General features: G+C 39.6%; 1 protein-coding gene across 1 annotated transcript in view; it reads right to left on the bottom strand.

Moving 5' to 3' along the window:
* The window catches only part of SFI1 (SFI1 centrin binding protein), a 124,318-nt gene that overhangs the window by 48,621 nt on the left and 58,705 nt on the right, over positions 1 to 16,992 (bottom strand). Inside the window, exons 7-8 of the mRNA XM_023733708.1 lie at positions 13,938 to 14,055; positions 10,665 to 10,767 (exon numbers count right to left, since the gene is read on the bottom strand). Of these exons, the coding sequence (XP_023589476.1) occupies positions 10,665 to 10,767; positions 13,938 to 14,055 (221 nt within the window). The remainder of the gene's footprint in view (positions 1 to 10,664; positions 10,768 to 13,937; positions 14,056 to 16,992) is intronic.

The raw sequence follows: 16,992 nt of genomic DNA, 5'->3' as shown, positions 1-16,992 counted from the left end.
TACTATTATTAGCTACATTTTACAGATAAGAAAGCTGAGATATAGAGAGGTTAAGTAACTTGTTTAAAGGTACAGAGCAAACAGGTGATGGAGGCAGAATTTCCACTTGGATAGTCAGACTGAAGCACTTATGCTCTTTCTTACCTGCTACACATTATACCATAATTAAAAGTATGGTATTTGCTAGGAGATAAACAATGGAATGATGGAACAGAGCCTAGAAACAAACCCAAGAATAAATGGAATCTTGGTCTTTGATGGAGGAGGATTACAAATCTGTATAAAAAAGATAAAGACAATGGTACAGGCCCTAATATATGGCATAGAGTACCAAACATAACTAAAAATGCAAACACAGCACAAGATGAACTTAGATAAATGGGACCTCCTAAAAACTAAACACTTATGCTCAACAAAAGCCTTCTTCAAAAGAGTAAAAAGAGAACCTACAGATTGGGAAAAAAATTTTGTGCCTTTTTTTTTTAATTGTACTTCAAGTGAAAGTTTACAGTTCAAGTTAGCTTCTCATACAAAAATTTATACACACACTGTTATGTGACCCTAGTTGCTCTTCCTATACTGTGACAGCACACTCCTCCTTTCCAGTCCGGATTTCCTGTGTCCATTTAACCAGCTCCTAACCCTCTCTGCCTTCTCGTCTCGCCTCCGGACAGAAGCTGCCCATTTAGACTCATGTATCTACTTGAGCTAAGAAGCACACCCTTCACGAGTATCACTTTATGTCTTACAGTCCAGTCTAATCTTTGTCTGAAGAGTTGGCTTAGGAATGCTTTTAGTTTTGGGCTAACAGAGAGTCTGGGGGCCATGTCTTCTGGGGTCTCTCCAGTCTCAATCAAACCATTAAGTCTGGACTTCTTACTAGAATTTGAGTTCTGCACCCTACTTTTCTCCTGCTCCATCAGGGACTCTCTGTAGTGTTCCCTGTCAGGGCAGTCATTGGTGGTAGCTAGGCACCATCCAGTTCTTCTGGTCTCAGGCTGATGGAGTTTCTGGTTTATGTGACCCTTTTGTCTCTTGGGCTAATATTTTCCTTCTGTCTTCGGGGTTCTTCATTCTCCTTTGCTCCAGGTGGGTTGGGAATAATTGATGCATCTTAGGTGGCCGCTCGCTACCTTTTAAAGACCCAGATGCCACTAACCAAAGTGGGACGCAGAACATTTTCTTAATAAAGTTTGTTATGCCAATTGATCTAGATGTCCTCTGAAACCATTGTCCCCACACCCTGCCCCTGCTACTCTGCCCCTCGAAGTGTTTAGCTGTATTCAGGAAACTTCTTAGCTTTTGGTTTAGTACAGTTGTACTGACTTTGGGGGAAAAAAATTTTGGCCATGACATATTGACAAGGGTCTAATCTCCAAAATTAAAGAAAACTTTAACACCTTAACAACAAAAAGACAAACCATCCAATTAAAAAATGGGCAAAGGATATGAACAGGCACTTCACCAAAGAAGACACTCAGGTGGCTAACAAACATATGAAGAAATGCTTGTGATCATTAGCTATTAGACAGATGCAAATCAAAGCTACAATGAGATACCATCTCACCATGAAATTACTGGCACTATCAGAAGAAAAAAAAAAACAGAAAATATCAAATGCTGGCGAGGTTGTGGGGAGACTGGAACTCTTATACACTGTTGGTGGGAATATAAAATGGTACAACCATTTTGGAAAACAGCATGGTGCTTCCTCAAAAAGCTAGAAAAAGAAATACCATATGATCCAGCAATCCTACACCTAGGTATATACCCTAAAGAAATAAGAGCCGTGACATGAATAGACATACGCACACTCACGTTCACTGCAGCATTATACACAACTGCAAAAAGATGGAAACTACCTAAGTGCCCATCAAGAGATAAACAGATTAACAAACTATGGTATATACACACAATGGAATACTATGCAAAGATAAAGAATAATGACAAAGCTGTAAAACATCTCACAATGTGGATGAATTTGGAGGGCATTATGCTGAGTGAAATAAGTCAATCACAACAGGACAAATATTGTATGAGACCACTATACTATAAAGTAACAAGAAAAGGTTTACACAGAGGAAAAAAGAAAAAAAACATTCTTTGATGATCAGCAAGCATGGGAGGGGGAGGGAAGGAAAATTACCAATTAGATAGAAGACATGAGTTAATATTGGCAAAGGGAACCCTGTTGCCGCCGAGTTGATTCTGGCTCATAGCAACCCTACAGAACAGAGTAGAACTGCCCATATAGTTTCCAAGGAGAGGCTGGTGGATTTGAACTGCTGACTTTTTGGTTAGCAGCCGAATGCTTAACCACTGTGCCACCAGGGCTCCAGTAACGGAAAGTCAATACATATTATGGGAGAAGTCAGCACAACAGGACCAAGGCAAAAGAGGACACTGAAAGGAATGCAAGAATTAAAGGGCAACTATGGTAACTAGCATAGCTTAGACAATCCCGCAACAATAGTATTAACAAACAATAACTTATAAATGGACAAATAGGTAGATAGATACACCAAAAGGTGTGGGAGGATGTAAGGGAACCCACCCAACAGTAAATACGGGTTTGGTGGTGGATATTTCTACATACATGACTGTAGGTGTGGCTCATATAGAGCACACAAGGAGTACAGTCAGGAAAACCTCTTAGACATAACCAAACACCTTGTGGCATGAAGTTCCTAGGCTAAAGGACAAAGGACCATAGACCGGGGGGCAGTTACGTCAGTTGGCACAACACAGTACATAAAGGCAATGTTCTGCATCCTACTTTGGTGAGTAGTGTCTGGGGTCTTAAAACCTTGTGAGCAGCCATCTAAGATCTAAGAATATTGGTCTCTTCCCTTCTGGAGCAAAGGAGAGTGAAAAAACAAAGACTCAAGGGATCAGTTAGTTCGAAGGACTAATGGACCACATGAACCATAGCCTACACAACCCTGAGACCAGAAGAACTAGATGGTGTCCAGCTACCACTATCAACTGTTCCGACTGGGATCACAACAGAGGGATCTGGACAGAGTAGGAGAAAAATGTAGAACCAAAAATCAAATTCACAAAAAAGACCTGACTTACTGGTGGGACAGAGACTGAAGAAACTCCCGAGACTATGGTCCTAAGACACCCTTCTGATCTGGAACTGAAGCCATTCCCAGAGACTATCTCCCAGCCCAACAACAGACAAGCACATAAGATAAACAATAACACCCGAGAGGAATGTACTCCTTAGAACACTAAATTATGCAAGATCAGAAGGGTATTATCTGCCCAAAAGCAAAGATGAGAAGGCAGGAAGGGGTAGAAAATCAGGATGAAAGAAAATGGGGAACCCAGTGCAGAAACAGGGAGAGCACTGACACATTGTAGAGAATGAAATCAAGGTCATGAAAAGCTCTACGTAAAAATTATCAAATGTGAAGCTAACTTGCTCTGTAAACTTTCACCTAATGCACAATAAAAAGTAAATTAAAAAAAAAGATAAAGAATGGACTAATCGGTAAATAGTGCTGGAATAATTAACTACCCATATGGAAAATAAAAAACATCCCTGTTTCATGAATTGATAAAATTAAACCCAAGATGTATTAAAGACCAAACCATATGATTTGGTAAGAATGATAAATTAGGCAAAACTGAAATTAATAACTCCTGCATCAAAAAAGACACCATAAGCTAAGTGAAAAAACAAGCAATAGACTGGATATAGCAGACAAAAGATTAGCAAGCAGAACTTACAACAGTGTCTATAAATCAGTAAGAAAAAGCCAAACAATCCAGCAGGAAAAGGGGAGAGGGGAGTAAAAAAGCTCAAGAGCAAAAAAGTCAAACGGCAAACGTTGTTAGCTGCGGTAGAGTGGAATCCGACTCAAGGTGATCCCATGTGTGCAGAGTTGAGCTTCTTCTTAAGTTTTCAAGGCTGTGATCTTTCAGAAGCAGATCACCAGGCCTGTCTTCCAAGGTACCAGTGGGTGGGTTCTAACCACCAACCTTTAGGTTAGTAGTGGAGTGCTTAACTGTTTGCACCACACAGGGACTCCAAATGGCAAATAAGCATATGAAAAGATGTAGCCTAATGAGGAATCAGAGAACACAACTCAAAGCAATAAAAAGTTACCATATCTCTCAAATCGGTAAAAATGAAAAAGTCTGGCATATGCTAATGAGGCTGTGGGAAATGGGAATGGAAACACTGGCATATAAACACCCAGCACTAGAGAACAACTGGGACAACACTTAACAAAGAATGAAGAGGTAAAGACCCTATGGTCCAGCAATTTCACTTCTAGGAACCAGACTAGAGAAACTCTCAGACACTTGTACAAGGATATATATTTAAAAATATTCTCTGCAGCACTGTCTGCAACTGTAAAAAAAGTAGAGGTAATCAACAGTCCATCAGTAGGTGAACAGATAAATTGCGCCTTACTCATACACTGGCATATTATAAACAGTAATAGATCTCCATGTCTCTACATGGATAAATCTCAAAACTATACTATTGCATAAAAAAAAACAAATAGCGAAGTACATGTACACTATGACACCGTTCATAAATTTCCTAACCACACAAAACAATAACATTTATTTTTTATGGATGCATAGGCGCACTTTTTTTTTTTTTTTAGGAGCCGTGGTGGTGGTGCAGTGGTTAAGAATTATAACTGCTAACCAAAAAGTCTGCAGTTCAAATCCACCAGCTGCTCCTTGGAAACCCAAGGGGCAGTTCTACCCTGACCTATAGGGTTGCTATAAGTGGGAATCGACTTGACGGTAACAGGGTGGGTTTGATTCTGGTATGCACACATTTTTACAAGTAAAAAGCACAGACAAGAATAATCAAGGCAGTATCATGACAGTTGTGATCTCTGAGGAGGAAAGGCCGCTTTAGCAGTGTCCATTCCACTTTATTACTGTAAAAAAATCTGGAGCAAACATGGAAAATGTCACTATTTTTTAAATGTAAGTGATGAGTACTCGATATCTGTTAATATTTTTATAAATGTTTTATACGTTCTTTGTCTGAAATCTACCACTCGTCAGTTTGTCATACTGTAGTGTCTTGTGTGTTGCTGTGATGCTGGAAGTGATGCCACTGGTATTTCAAATACCAGCAGGGTCACCCATGGTGGACAGGTTTCGATGGAGCTTCCAGACTATCCTAGAAAGACCCGGCAATCTACTTCTAAAAATCTGGCTTATGAATAGCAGCAGACCATTGTCTGACATAGTGCCAGAAGATGAGCCCCTCAGGTTGGAAGGCACTCAAAATAGACTGGAGAAGAGCTGCCTCATTGAAGTGGAGTCGACCTTAATGAAGTGGGTAGAGTAAAGCTTTCAGGACCGTCATTTGTTGATGTGGTACAACTGAAAATGAGAAGAAACAGCCGCAAACAACCATTAATAACTGGAATGTGAAATGTACAAAGTATGAATCTAGGAAAATTAGAAGGTGTCAAAAATGAAATGGAACACTTGAAAACTGATATTCTAGGTATTAGTGAGCTGAAATGGACTGGTATTGGCCATTCTGAATCAGACAATCATATGGTCTACTATGCTGGGAATGACAAATTGAAGAGAAATGGTGTCACATTCATTGTAAAAAAGAACACTTCCAGACAGATCTATTCTCAAGTACAATGCTGGCAGCGATAGGATAATATCCATATAAAACTACAAGGAAGACCAGTTAATACGACTATTATTCAAATTTATACACTAACCACTAATGCCAAAGATGAAGAAATTGAAGATTTTTATCAACTTCTACAGTCTGAAATTGATCAAACACACAATCAAGAGGCATTGATAACTACTGGTGATTGGAATGGGAGAGCTGGAAACAAAGAAGAAGGAACAGTAGTTGGAAAATACGGCCTTGGTAACAGAAACACTGGAGATTACGTGATAGAATTTTGCAAGATCAACGCCCTATTCATTAGAAATACTTTTTTTCAGCAACATAAACAGCAATTATACATGTGGACCTCACCAGACGAAACACAGGAATCAAATCAACTATATCTGTGGAAACAAATGATGGAGAAGCTTAATATCATCAGTCAGAACAAGGCCAGGGGCCGACCGCAGAACAGACCATCAATTACTCATACGCAAGTTCAAGTTGAAGCTGAGGAAAATTAAAACAAGTCAACGAGAGCCAAAGTATGACCCTGAGTATAAAACCCAAAAAACCTGTTGCCATCAAGTTGATTCTGACTCATAGCAACCCTATGGGACAGAGTAGAACTGCCCCATAGGGTTTGAGTATATCCCATCTGAGTTGAAAACCATCTCAAGAGTAGATCTGACGCACTGAACACTACTGACCGAAGAACAGATGAGTTGTGGGATGACATCAAGGACATCATACATGAAGAAAGCAAAAGTCCATTAAAAAGACAGGAAAGAAAGAAAAGACCAAAATAGATGTCAGAAGAGACTGTAAAACTTGCTCTTGAACGTAGAGTAGTATCTTAGTTATCTAGTGGTGTTATAACACAAATACCACAAGTGGATGGCTTTAACAAAGAGAAACTTATTCTCTCACAGTCTAGAAGGTTAGAAGTCCAAATTCAGGATGCCAGCTCCAGGAGAAGACTTTCTCTCTCTGTCAGCTCTGTGGAATGGTCTTTTTCATCAATCTTCTCCTAGTCTAGGAGCTTCTCCATGTAGGAACCCCGAGTCCAAAGGATGTGCTCTGCTCCCAACACTGCTTTCTTGGAGGTATGAAGTCCCCGTCTCTCTGCTCAGTTCTCTCTTTTATATCTCAAAAGAAATTAATTTAAGACACAACCTAATCTTGTAGATTGAGTCCTGTCTCATTAACATAACTGCATCTAATCCTGCCTCATTCATATCATAGAGGCAAGATTTACAACACATAGGAAAAACACATCAGATGACAAAATGGTGCACAATCACACAATACTGGTAATCACGGACTAGCCAAGTGGACACACACTTTTGGGGGACACAATTCAATCCATAACAAGCAGCTAAAACGAACAGATGAAATGATGAAGTAAAAGAGCTGAAGAGAAGATTTGGCTTGAGAAGACAAAGAAAAGTATTATAATGAAATAGGCAAATAACTGAAGTTAGAAGATCAAAAGGGAAGAACATGCTTGGGATTTCTCAAGCTGAAAGAAATGAAGAAAAAATTCAAGCCTCAAGTTGCAATACTGAAGGATTCTATTGGCAAAATATTGAACGATGCAGGAAACATCAAAAGAAGGTGGAAGGAATACACAGTCACTGTACCAAAAAGAACTGGTAGACATTCAACCATTTCCGAAGGTAGTATATGATCAAGAATCGATGGTATTGAAGGAAGAAGTCCAAGCTGCACTGAAGGCACTGGCAAAAAACAAGGCTCCAGGAAATAACAGAATACCAACTGAGATGTTTCAATGAATGGATGCAGCACTGGAAGCGCTCATTCGTTTATGCAGGTAAAATTGGAAGACAGCTATCTGGCCAACCAACTGGCACACATCCACATTCGAGCCCATTCCAAAGAAAAGTGATTCAACAGAATGCAAAAATTATTGAACAATATCATTAATATCATACACAAGTAAAATTTTGCTGACGATAACTCAAAAATGGTTGCAGCAGTCTACCAACAGTGAACTGCCAGAAATTCAAACTGGATTCAGAAGAGGACGTGGAGCAAGAGATATTATTGCTGATGTCAGATGGATTCTTGGCTGAAAGCAGAGAATACCAGAAAGATGTTTACCTGTGTTTTATTAACTATGCAAAGGCATTCAACTGTGTGGATCATAACAAATTATGGATAACATTGCAAAGAATGGAAATTATAGAACACTTAATTGTGCTCATGTGGAACCTGTACAGTCATTTGAACAGAACAAGGGGACACTGTGGTTTAAAATCAGGAAAGGTGTGTGGCCAGGTTGTATCCTTTCACCATACTTATTCCATCTGTATGCTGAGCAAATAATCTGAGAAGTTGGGCTATATGAAGAAGAAAGCTACAACAGGATTGGAGGAAGACTCATTAACAACCTGTGATACGCAGATGACACAACCTTGCTAGTTGAAAGTGAAGAGGACCTGAAGCACTTATTGATGAAGATCAAAGACCACAGCCTTCAGTATGGATTACATCTCAACATAAAGAAAACAAAAACCCTCACAACAGGACCAATAATCAACATCAAGATAAATGGAGAAAAGACTGAAGTTGTCAAGGATTTCATTTTACCTGAATCCACAATCAATGCCCATGGAAGCAGCAGTCAAAAAATCAAACAATATATTGCACTGGGCAAATCTGCTGCAAAAGACTTCTTTAAAGTGTTAAAAAGCAAAGATGTCACTTTGAGGACTAAGGTGCGCCTGACCTAAGCCGTGGTATTTTCAACTGACTCATACGCATGTGAAAGTTTGACAATGAATAAAGAAGACCAAAGAAGAATTGACGCATTTCAAGAAGAAATGCAAAGAATTGATGCATTTCAATTATGGTGCTGGTGAAAAATATTGAATATACCATGGACAGACTGCCAGAAGAATGAACAAATCTCTCTTGGAAAAAGTACAGCCATAATGCTCCTTAGAAACGAGAATGGCAAGACTTCATTTCACGTACTTTGGACATGTTATCAGGAGGGTCCAGTCCCTGGAGAGGGACATCATACTTGGTAGAGGGCCAGAAAAATAGAGGTAGACCCTCATGGAGATGGACTGACAAAGTGGCTGCAACAATGGGCTCAAAGACAGCAACAATTGTGAGGATGGTGGAGGACCCAGCAGTCTGTTGTGTGTGGAGTCTCTCTGAGTCGGAACTGACTTGATACCACCTAACAATAACAGTATCTGAAATACAAAAATATAGTTTTTTAAAAAAATTTCATATATATCATAATGCCTGCCCTGCCTAGTTCACAGAGACATGAGGATTTGGAGAAATGGCTTAAGTGAAAAGTTCTTGGTAAACCACGTGTTGATTCTCAGACAAATACATTATCACTTCTAGTCTTACGTAGTTTTTCGTCTATGTTGATATTAACTTGATTACTCAGTTTTCACTGCATTTGATTCTGAATGACTTTTGGCTCTTTCTATAAGTCAAATCCAGCCTCACATCATGAAAACCTGCTATTGATAAAAATATTCAATCAAGTCTGTTGTTGCAAGCTTTGCAGACAACTATAGAGGAGGAATTCTAAAATGTTCTGAGCACCAGTAGCATCATGCAAATGAGTCATAGTCTTTCCAAGTGGCTATATGAAAGGGAATAACTCTCACACAGGTCTACAAGTCGTAGTCCATCAACGACAGAAAATCAGTCTCATTGTGTTCCTATGCTTATGACATTTTCCCACTGGTCAACTCCATCTCCCTCCTGAGGTTACAAGGCTATTAAGAACACTAGAGTATGGTGGTTAAGAGCATGGCTTTGCAGTTTTCAGCTTGCTTGGGTTAACGCATATAAAGCTCATAGTCCAGTGCCTAGCATAAGCAAGACCACAATAAATGCTATTGCCGCTGCTGTTGTTACAGTTATTATTAATGGCAAGAACTGAGTCTCTTATTTCCCTGCTATTGTCTCATAAGACCATACGTATATTTATTTAGCTCAGAGGTCAGTAAACATTTCTTAAAGGGTCTTTTAGGCTTTGCCATCCAGTCTCTTTCACAACTACTCAACTTTGCTCTTGCAGCCTGAAAGTGGCCATAAACAATATGTAAATGAATGGGCATAGCTTCGTCCCAATAAAATTTTATCTACAAAAACAGGCAGTAGACTGGACCCTGCCTGTGGGCCAGAGTTTGCTGACCCGTGATCTAGCCAACTGTTGATGCTATTTTCATGTAATCTGCATATGACCACGTGGACTATGCAATAAATCTTCTGACTACCAAGATATTTTACATTTACTAACATTCAGTTACTTTTAGTAACAGGTAATTCTACCCACCGCCTTCCCTGTGTTCTCTATAACTGATCTGGCAGCCCTATAAGTATCCAAAACAAAACAAAAAAAATCCCATTGCTGTCGAATCGATTCTGACTCATAGTGACCCCTATAGTATCCAGAAGACACAAAAAAGTGACAGAAATTCAGCAAGTACATCAAAGGCCATAAGAAAGCGCCATCACATCACAGCTTTGCTACAGGCCTTAGACCCTTATAACTGATGAAAAGCTTGTGGATTTCTCAAAAGAAAAGTTGTAAGACAAGCAAAACTATAAAAAAAAAGAAGCCAGGTTTCCATTTCAGTCTTAGTTTCACTTTTGCCCTCATCAATTTCTAATTCACTGCAGGAAAACAGTAATGAGGAAACAAGAGCACACTGCTGTTTCTTTAAGCATGTTGATAGCTAATTTATAAATCCCTTTCCAGCTCCACAGTTACCAGAAGCACCATAAAATTCCTTGGTAATCATATCTAGGACAAGACGGCGCACGGTCCTAACAGCAACCTTTGTCTGTTGAAGAGCTCAGCCTTACCATATTGCTTCTACCCCTTTCCCCCGTAGCCTTCTGAGCTGCTGTAAGGGCCAAGTGGAGAAGAAGCAGCATGATGGCGGATTCTCTACTTGGGAGCTGACCCTCTGCATGTGTATGTGTGGGAGGGCTTTGCAACATGTACAGAGGATGCCAAACTGGAGCCTGCTGGACTCACCTGCAGCTGGAGGCTCAGGGCTCTGTGCTTCATGGCTAAGGCGTAGAGGACACGACCCACATGGACCTGCTCTAGGCGCTGCCTCCATTTGCTCCACCACACCCTGTCAAAGAGCAAATGGAAGATGGAACCAATGAGAAAAAAGCCATCTGAAAAAGAGAAAGGCAGTCAGGGTTGGGCCTAAGGCCGTCAGCTCAAGTCCCTCTCTCTCATGGTGCCATCTCTAGACCGAGACCTGTAAGATCCACTGTTGGAAAAAACACAATCGAGAAACTGTCCTAGAGCTGCTGATTACAGGCTGCAAACTGATGGTTCCTAAGGTTACATTCAGTCTTAGACACTACGAACATACTCTGTTTGGCTTACACAATTTTTAAACATATGAATTACTGCCAATATTTAAAAATCAGGAGATTATACAGAATAATTGGCTAAGTAAGAAGGTCTGACAACTACTGATTGTCTGGGGCCAACAAGTGGTAGCTTTCCAGTCTGGATGGTTCCCTTCCCTTTCTACTGGACTGGCCAGGTTTTCATTTTCATTACAGTTCCTTTCCTGCTTCATTATTTTCTAATTCACTGCATGAGAACAGTAATGAGGAAATGAGAGTTTGCAGCATCTGCTTATTGAAACACTCGCTTTTCCTGGTCACTCTAACCCACCATGGTACAATGAATTACTTAACATGGCCCTTCTAGCCATGGTCTTTGCGACTCACACAAAATGACTGAGTGGGACTATGTAAATCAGGTATATGGAACATGTGATTGCTGGGGTTATATGTCAACTTGGCTAGGCTGTGATTCCCAGTATTGTATGGTTGTCCTCCATTTCATGTGTTGTAAATCTTAATCTCTACATGTTAAATGAGGCAGGACTGATGTGGGGTATATCTTGAGTGACAGCCTTGCAGAAGGGCGTGACTCAAGTCCCACTCTCACTCAAATTACACCCCTCCCTGGGGTGTGGCCTACATCCAAGGTATATATGTGAGTGCTCTGGCGGGGCTCGCTCTCTCTGCATCTGGATCCGGCATCTGATTCATGATCATCTACTCTGATTCTTGACCTGCATGCTATCTGACCTGATGCAGCCCCATGGGCTGGTAGCCTATCATCTGACCTGATTTGACAGCTTCTGCAGCCTTGTGAGCTAGCAGCCTGTGGTGTGACCTGCTGGTTTGGGTTCATCAGCCCCTGCATCCGCATGGGTCGGGAGAAGCCTACGCCTGACCCGTGGATTTGGGACTTGCCAGCCTCAACAACCGTGTAAGCCATTTGCTTTATAAGGTTCATGAGTTCTGTGAGATGTTGCAGCAAATTACAGAACCCAAAGATAAGAGGGAAAGTACTGAAGGGAAGGGGAATAGTTGACGTTAGAGATGATGGAGTGGTACAGCAGTTTGGAAAAGTTGGACATTTGGGACATCTTTAACCTCTGCCTCATAGGAACCAGCTTTGTGCTGATGCTTACAAAATGAAATTATTTGTTTACTCACAAAGAGCTCTCTTTCTTCCTAACCTAGGCTATGCTTACCTGCATTACTCACTTCAAAAATTTAGGCTGTCTTGCATTATCATCTTTTTAAGCACTTATAAAATTATAAGTTCCCTGAATGCAGTCCAGCACTCAATACAGTACCAGGAACATTATAAGCCCTCAATAAGTAAACAATGAATAAACAAATGTATGATGGGAAAATATCCCCCACAGACTCTAACAGAATTGCATGCTTATTAAGTATTTAGAAATATTTGCTGAATAAATTTTAAATAACTTTATGTTCACCACTGAAGTTCTGTATATCACGCTAAATACTTTGCAGATATTGTCTTATTTATTCCCCATGACAAGATATTTAATGATGTGCCTATTTAAAAGATAAGGAAAGTGAGATTAGGAGCAGAGGCGTCATTAGGAGGGTGCGTGGGGTACGGACCGCACCCATTGTCACTGTCAGAGAGGGTGACACCAAAATGATTTCAGGGTGTACAGCAGCAGCAGCAGCAGGTGGGCCGGTGCCACTGGGGGAGGGGCTGCCAAGGCAGTGGTGTTACTAGGGTTGGTGTTACCTATCACTCAGTGCAGTAACTTGTCACCACCTACCCCATCACCCTACAGTCAGGGTGTGGGCAGCTGGGTTGTAGCACCCGCCATCGGGCAGAGAGGAGGGTCTCCACCTTGGCCAATGGGAGAGGGAAGGAGCTGCAGGGAGTCATTGGGGGGCAGGCCACGCAGTGCTTAGCCCTGCATGGGGGCAAGGCTGGACCACTCGGCCTACCAGGAGGGTTCGCTGGCCGGCCCTGCCCACCCCAGGCTGGGGGAGGAGGGTGACATCATGAATTACTGCACTGAGTATCACCAACCCTAGTGACGCCACTGATTAGGAGAGGTGAGATAACCCGAAAATCTATGTTGCAGCTGAGATTCAAGCCTGTTAGCCTAGCTGCAAAGCTTCTGTTCTTACCCATACTATATACAGTGCCCAGTTCTTCTGGGTAGGAGGTGAGCTATTAGTATCCTGCCACTCAGAACCCCAGAGGACCACTAGAGACAAGGTACAGTGGAATCAATCCTATTATAAAGCAGCTCTTTGTTACAAACGTCTGGCTTTAAAAGTGGGCTAACTCATGTCTCGCCAACACGTGAACAATGATGGTGAGATGAAGTGCAGGGCCACAGTTCAGAGCATGGGCTTTGATATCAGAAAAATGGACAAGTGAACCCTGGTTTTGCCAACTATAACTTGTATGAGCTTGTGCAAGTTACTCAACTTTTATAAGCCTTAGTCTCCTGATCTGTATAATAACAGTACTTGTTTCACAGTTTATGGTGAAGATTAAAAGATTTTTTTAACATAAACAAATTAACACACATACACAAAATTAACACAGGGTTTAAAACATAGTTTAAAAAAAACCAAACCCGTTGCTGTCAAGTCAATTCCGACTTGTAGTGACACTACAGGACAGAGAAGAACTGCCCCATAGGGTTTCCAAAGAGCGGCTGGTGGATCTGAACTGTGAACCTTTTTGGTTAGCAGCCGAGCTCTTAAGCCAAGCTCTTAACCACTGTGGTAAGTACTCCATTAATGTTCACTTATGATTATATAAAAACCTAATCTTACATTTGATCTTATAAATACTTATTAGGCATTGATTATGTTTGAAGCATTATTTTGAGATGAGTTTTTATGCTGTTTTACAGCAGCATAAAGCAAAGCTGAGGTAAAATACTGCCTATTGATCAGCAGGGCAATTGAGTCCACTCACCACAAGATATTCCGCTGCCTAAACTCCAGGGCGGCAGTCTGCATCTGAAGTTTGGTCCTACGAACCACCACGTAGATCAACCAGGACTTCCAGGCTTGGCGCATCTTTTGCTTTGCATCTAGATCCATCAAGGAGATTTTTAAAAAGGTACTCGGGGGAGATGAATTACCCTGGGTTATGATAAAAGCTCAAATGCTCTCCATACTCATCCTTCCTTTAAAAACATAAATCCCACCAGTCTTCAAGTGCCCCCTGCTGGGAAAGTTGTGAACTGCAATAAAATTAAAAAGGATGTAACTGCACTTGAAGAATGTTTTATAAGTGATGACATTCACAAAACATTTAAGGGAAAATAAATGTACGGTACTAGTCAAAAATAGTTTATTTTAAAAGTCTTTATTTTTTTAGAGGTATATTCTGGGATATTCACAGATGAAATAAAGCTACTAACACGGGAAGAGGAGAAGTGAGTGGGGATACAGATAAAACAACACTAAAGCTGGATGGGGCCAGTACATGGAGTTCATTGCACTATGCTTAAATTTATAGGTATTTAAAAATTTCCATAATGTAAGAAGAAATAATAATGTTATAAAACCGGTTGTTTGAAACGGTAATTGCAAAGTAGAAAAAAGGAAGGGATGTGTCTAGAAAACAGAATAAAAAGTACCATTAATGATATTGAAAGACAAATAATTTACTAGATACGGGAGCTGTACATCTCCATTTTTGGTAAATTCCACTTTCATTATAACAGTCACCACTAATAAAAGTAAATTTCTTTTTAGAACAAAAAGGAGAAAGTAAGATCATGTAAGCCATTTTTAGGACATTATCCAAAATGTCAATAGGATTATAACTATACTTTATATTTCAGGGTTGTTGGTAAAGCAAATCAAAATATGAAGAAGAGTTTAACATATAGCTTCCTCAGGCCCACCCCAGGAATTCCTCAGGAATCACCACACTTTAGGCAATGAGGACTAGCATGGTGCCATGGCTTAGATTTTGGGCTCCTGAGTCAGGAAAGCTGTTTGAATACTGACTCTGTCACTTATGAGTTAAGTAACCTCACACAAGTTTCTTATCTGTACAACCATACCTCCCTTAGAGGTATGTTTGTGAAGGGTAATGAGATAACCTATGAAAAGTGTCTCCAGGCATGCCCTGAAATAGTTGTCATATATCAAAAAAAATAACTTTTTATATTAAAACCTCAAGTTACTTTTCCCACTATTCCATAATACAGCTGTATTCATTATAACTGTAAATGACTATATAAGACAGCAGAATACACATTTTTTTCAAGTACATATAGAACATTCACAAGATAGACCATATTCTGGGCCATAAGACAAATTTAACAAATTTAAAAGAACTGAAATCATACTAAGTATTGTTCTCTAATCACAATGGAATATACTAGAAATCAATAATAGAAATATATTGGAAAATACCCAAATATTAGGAAGTTAAACATACTTCCCAATAATCTAAAGGCCAAAAACGAAGTTTCAAGGGAAATCAGAAAATACTTTTTTTACTGAATAAAATGAAAATACAACATATCAAAACTTGTGTGATAAAGTTAAAGCAGTGCTTAAAGGGTAACCCTGCTGATGTAGTGGTTAAGAGCTACATCTGCTAACCAAAAGGTCAGCAGTTTAAATCCACTGGGTACTCCCTGGAAACTCTATGGGGCAGTTCTACTCTGTCCTATAGGGTCACTATGAGTCAGAATCGACTCGACAGCAATGGTTTTTTTTTTTTTTTTAAGGGAAAATTAAGCAGTAAATGTTTATGTTAGAAAAAATAGAAAAGCCTCAAATCAATAATCTCAGTTTATACCTTAAGAAACTAGAAAAAGAAGAGCAAATTAAAACCACAGTTGGTAAAACCAAGATGATAATAATAGAGATAGGAGCAGAAATCAAAGAAATTGAAAACAAAAAACAATGTCAATGAAAAAGCTAGTTATTTGAAAATATCAATACAATTGATAAAGCTTAGCCAGACTGATGAAGAATAAAAAAAAGGAAGATATAAATTACCAATATAGGGAATGAAAGAGAGGATATCCCTATAGACACTGCAGAAATTAAAATTATAACAATGGAATACTTCAAACAACTTTATGCTTATTAAATTTACACAATATATTTGAAACGTACCAATTCCTTGAAAGGCACAAACTACCAAAACTCATTCAAGAAGAAATAGATAAACTGAATAGTCCTATATCTATTAAAGAGCTAGAATTTGAAGTTAAAAATCTTGCAACAAAGATACCTCCAGGCCCAGATAATCTCACTGGTGAATTTTACCAAACATTTAAGGAAGAAACAATACCAATTCTACAAATCTCTTTCAGAAAACAAAAAAGGAGGAAACACTTCCCAACTCATTTTTATGAGGCTAGTATTGCCTTGATACCAAAACCAGACAAGAAAACTACAGATCAATATTCCTAATGAACATGAATGCAAAAATCCTCAGCAAAATAACAGAAAATGGAATACAGCAACATGTGAAAAGATAATACACCATGACCAAGTGGTGTTTATCTGAGGAATGCAAGGCTGGTATAACATTTAAAAATCACTCTATGTAATTCACCGTATTAATAAATTAAACAAGCCACATAATCATTTAAATAGATTTCGAAAAAGCATTTGACAAAATTCATCACCTATTCATGATAAAAACGCTCAGGAAACTAGGAATAGAAGAGAATCTGATAAAGGCAATCTACAAAAAAACCCTACAGCTAACATCATATTTAATGGTTAAAGACTGAATGTTTCCCCCTGCCTTAGGCTGGGTTCCCTAAAGGAGCAAAAGAGCAAAACTAGTGAAGCGTGTAAATAAATATATTAACCTGCGTTATGCAGATGACACAACCTTGCTTGCTGAAAGTGAAGAGGAACTGAAGCACTTACTGATGATGATCAAAGACTACAGCCTTCAGTATGGATTACACCTCAACATAAAGAAAACAAAAATCCTCACAATGTGACCAATAAGCAACATCATGATAAACAGAGAAAGGACTGAA

The sequence above is a fragment of the Trichechus manatus genome, unplaced genomic scaffold, assembly GCF_000243295.1.
Source record: "Trichechus manatus latirostris isolate Lorelei unplaced genomic scaffold, TriManLat1.0 scaffold00061, whole genome shotgun sequence".
Classification (NCBI taxonomy): domain Eukaryota; kingdom Metazoa; phylum Chordata; class Mammalia; order Sirenia; family Trichechidae; genus Trichechus; species Trichechus manatus.
This window is presented reverse-complemented; position numbering and strand designations above follow the sequence as displayed.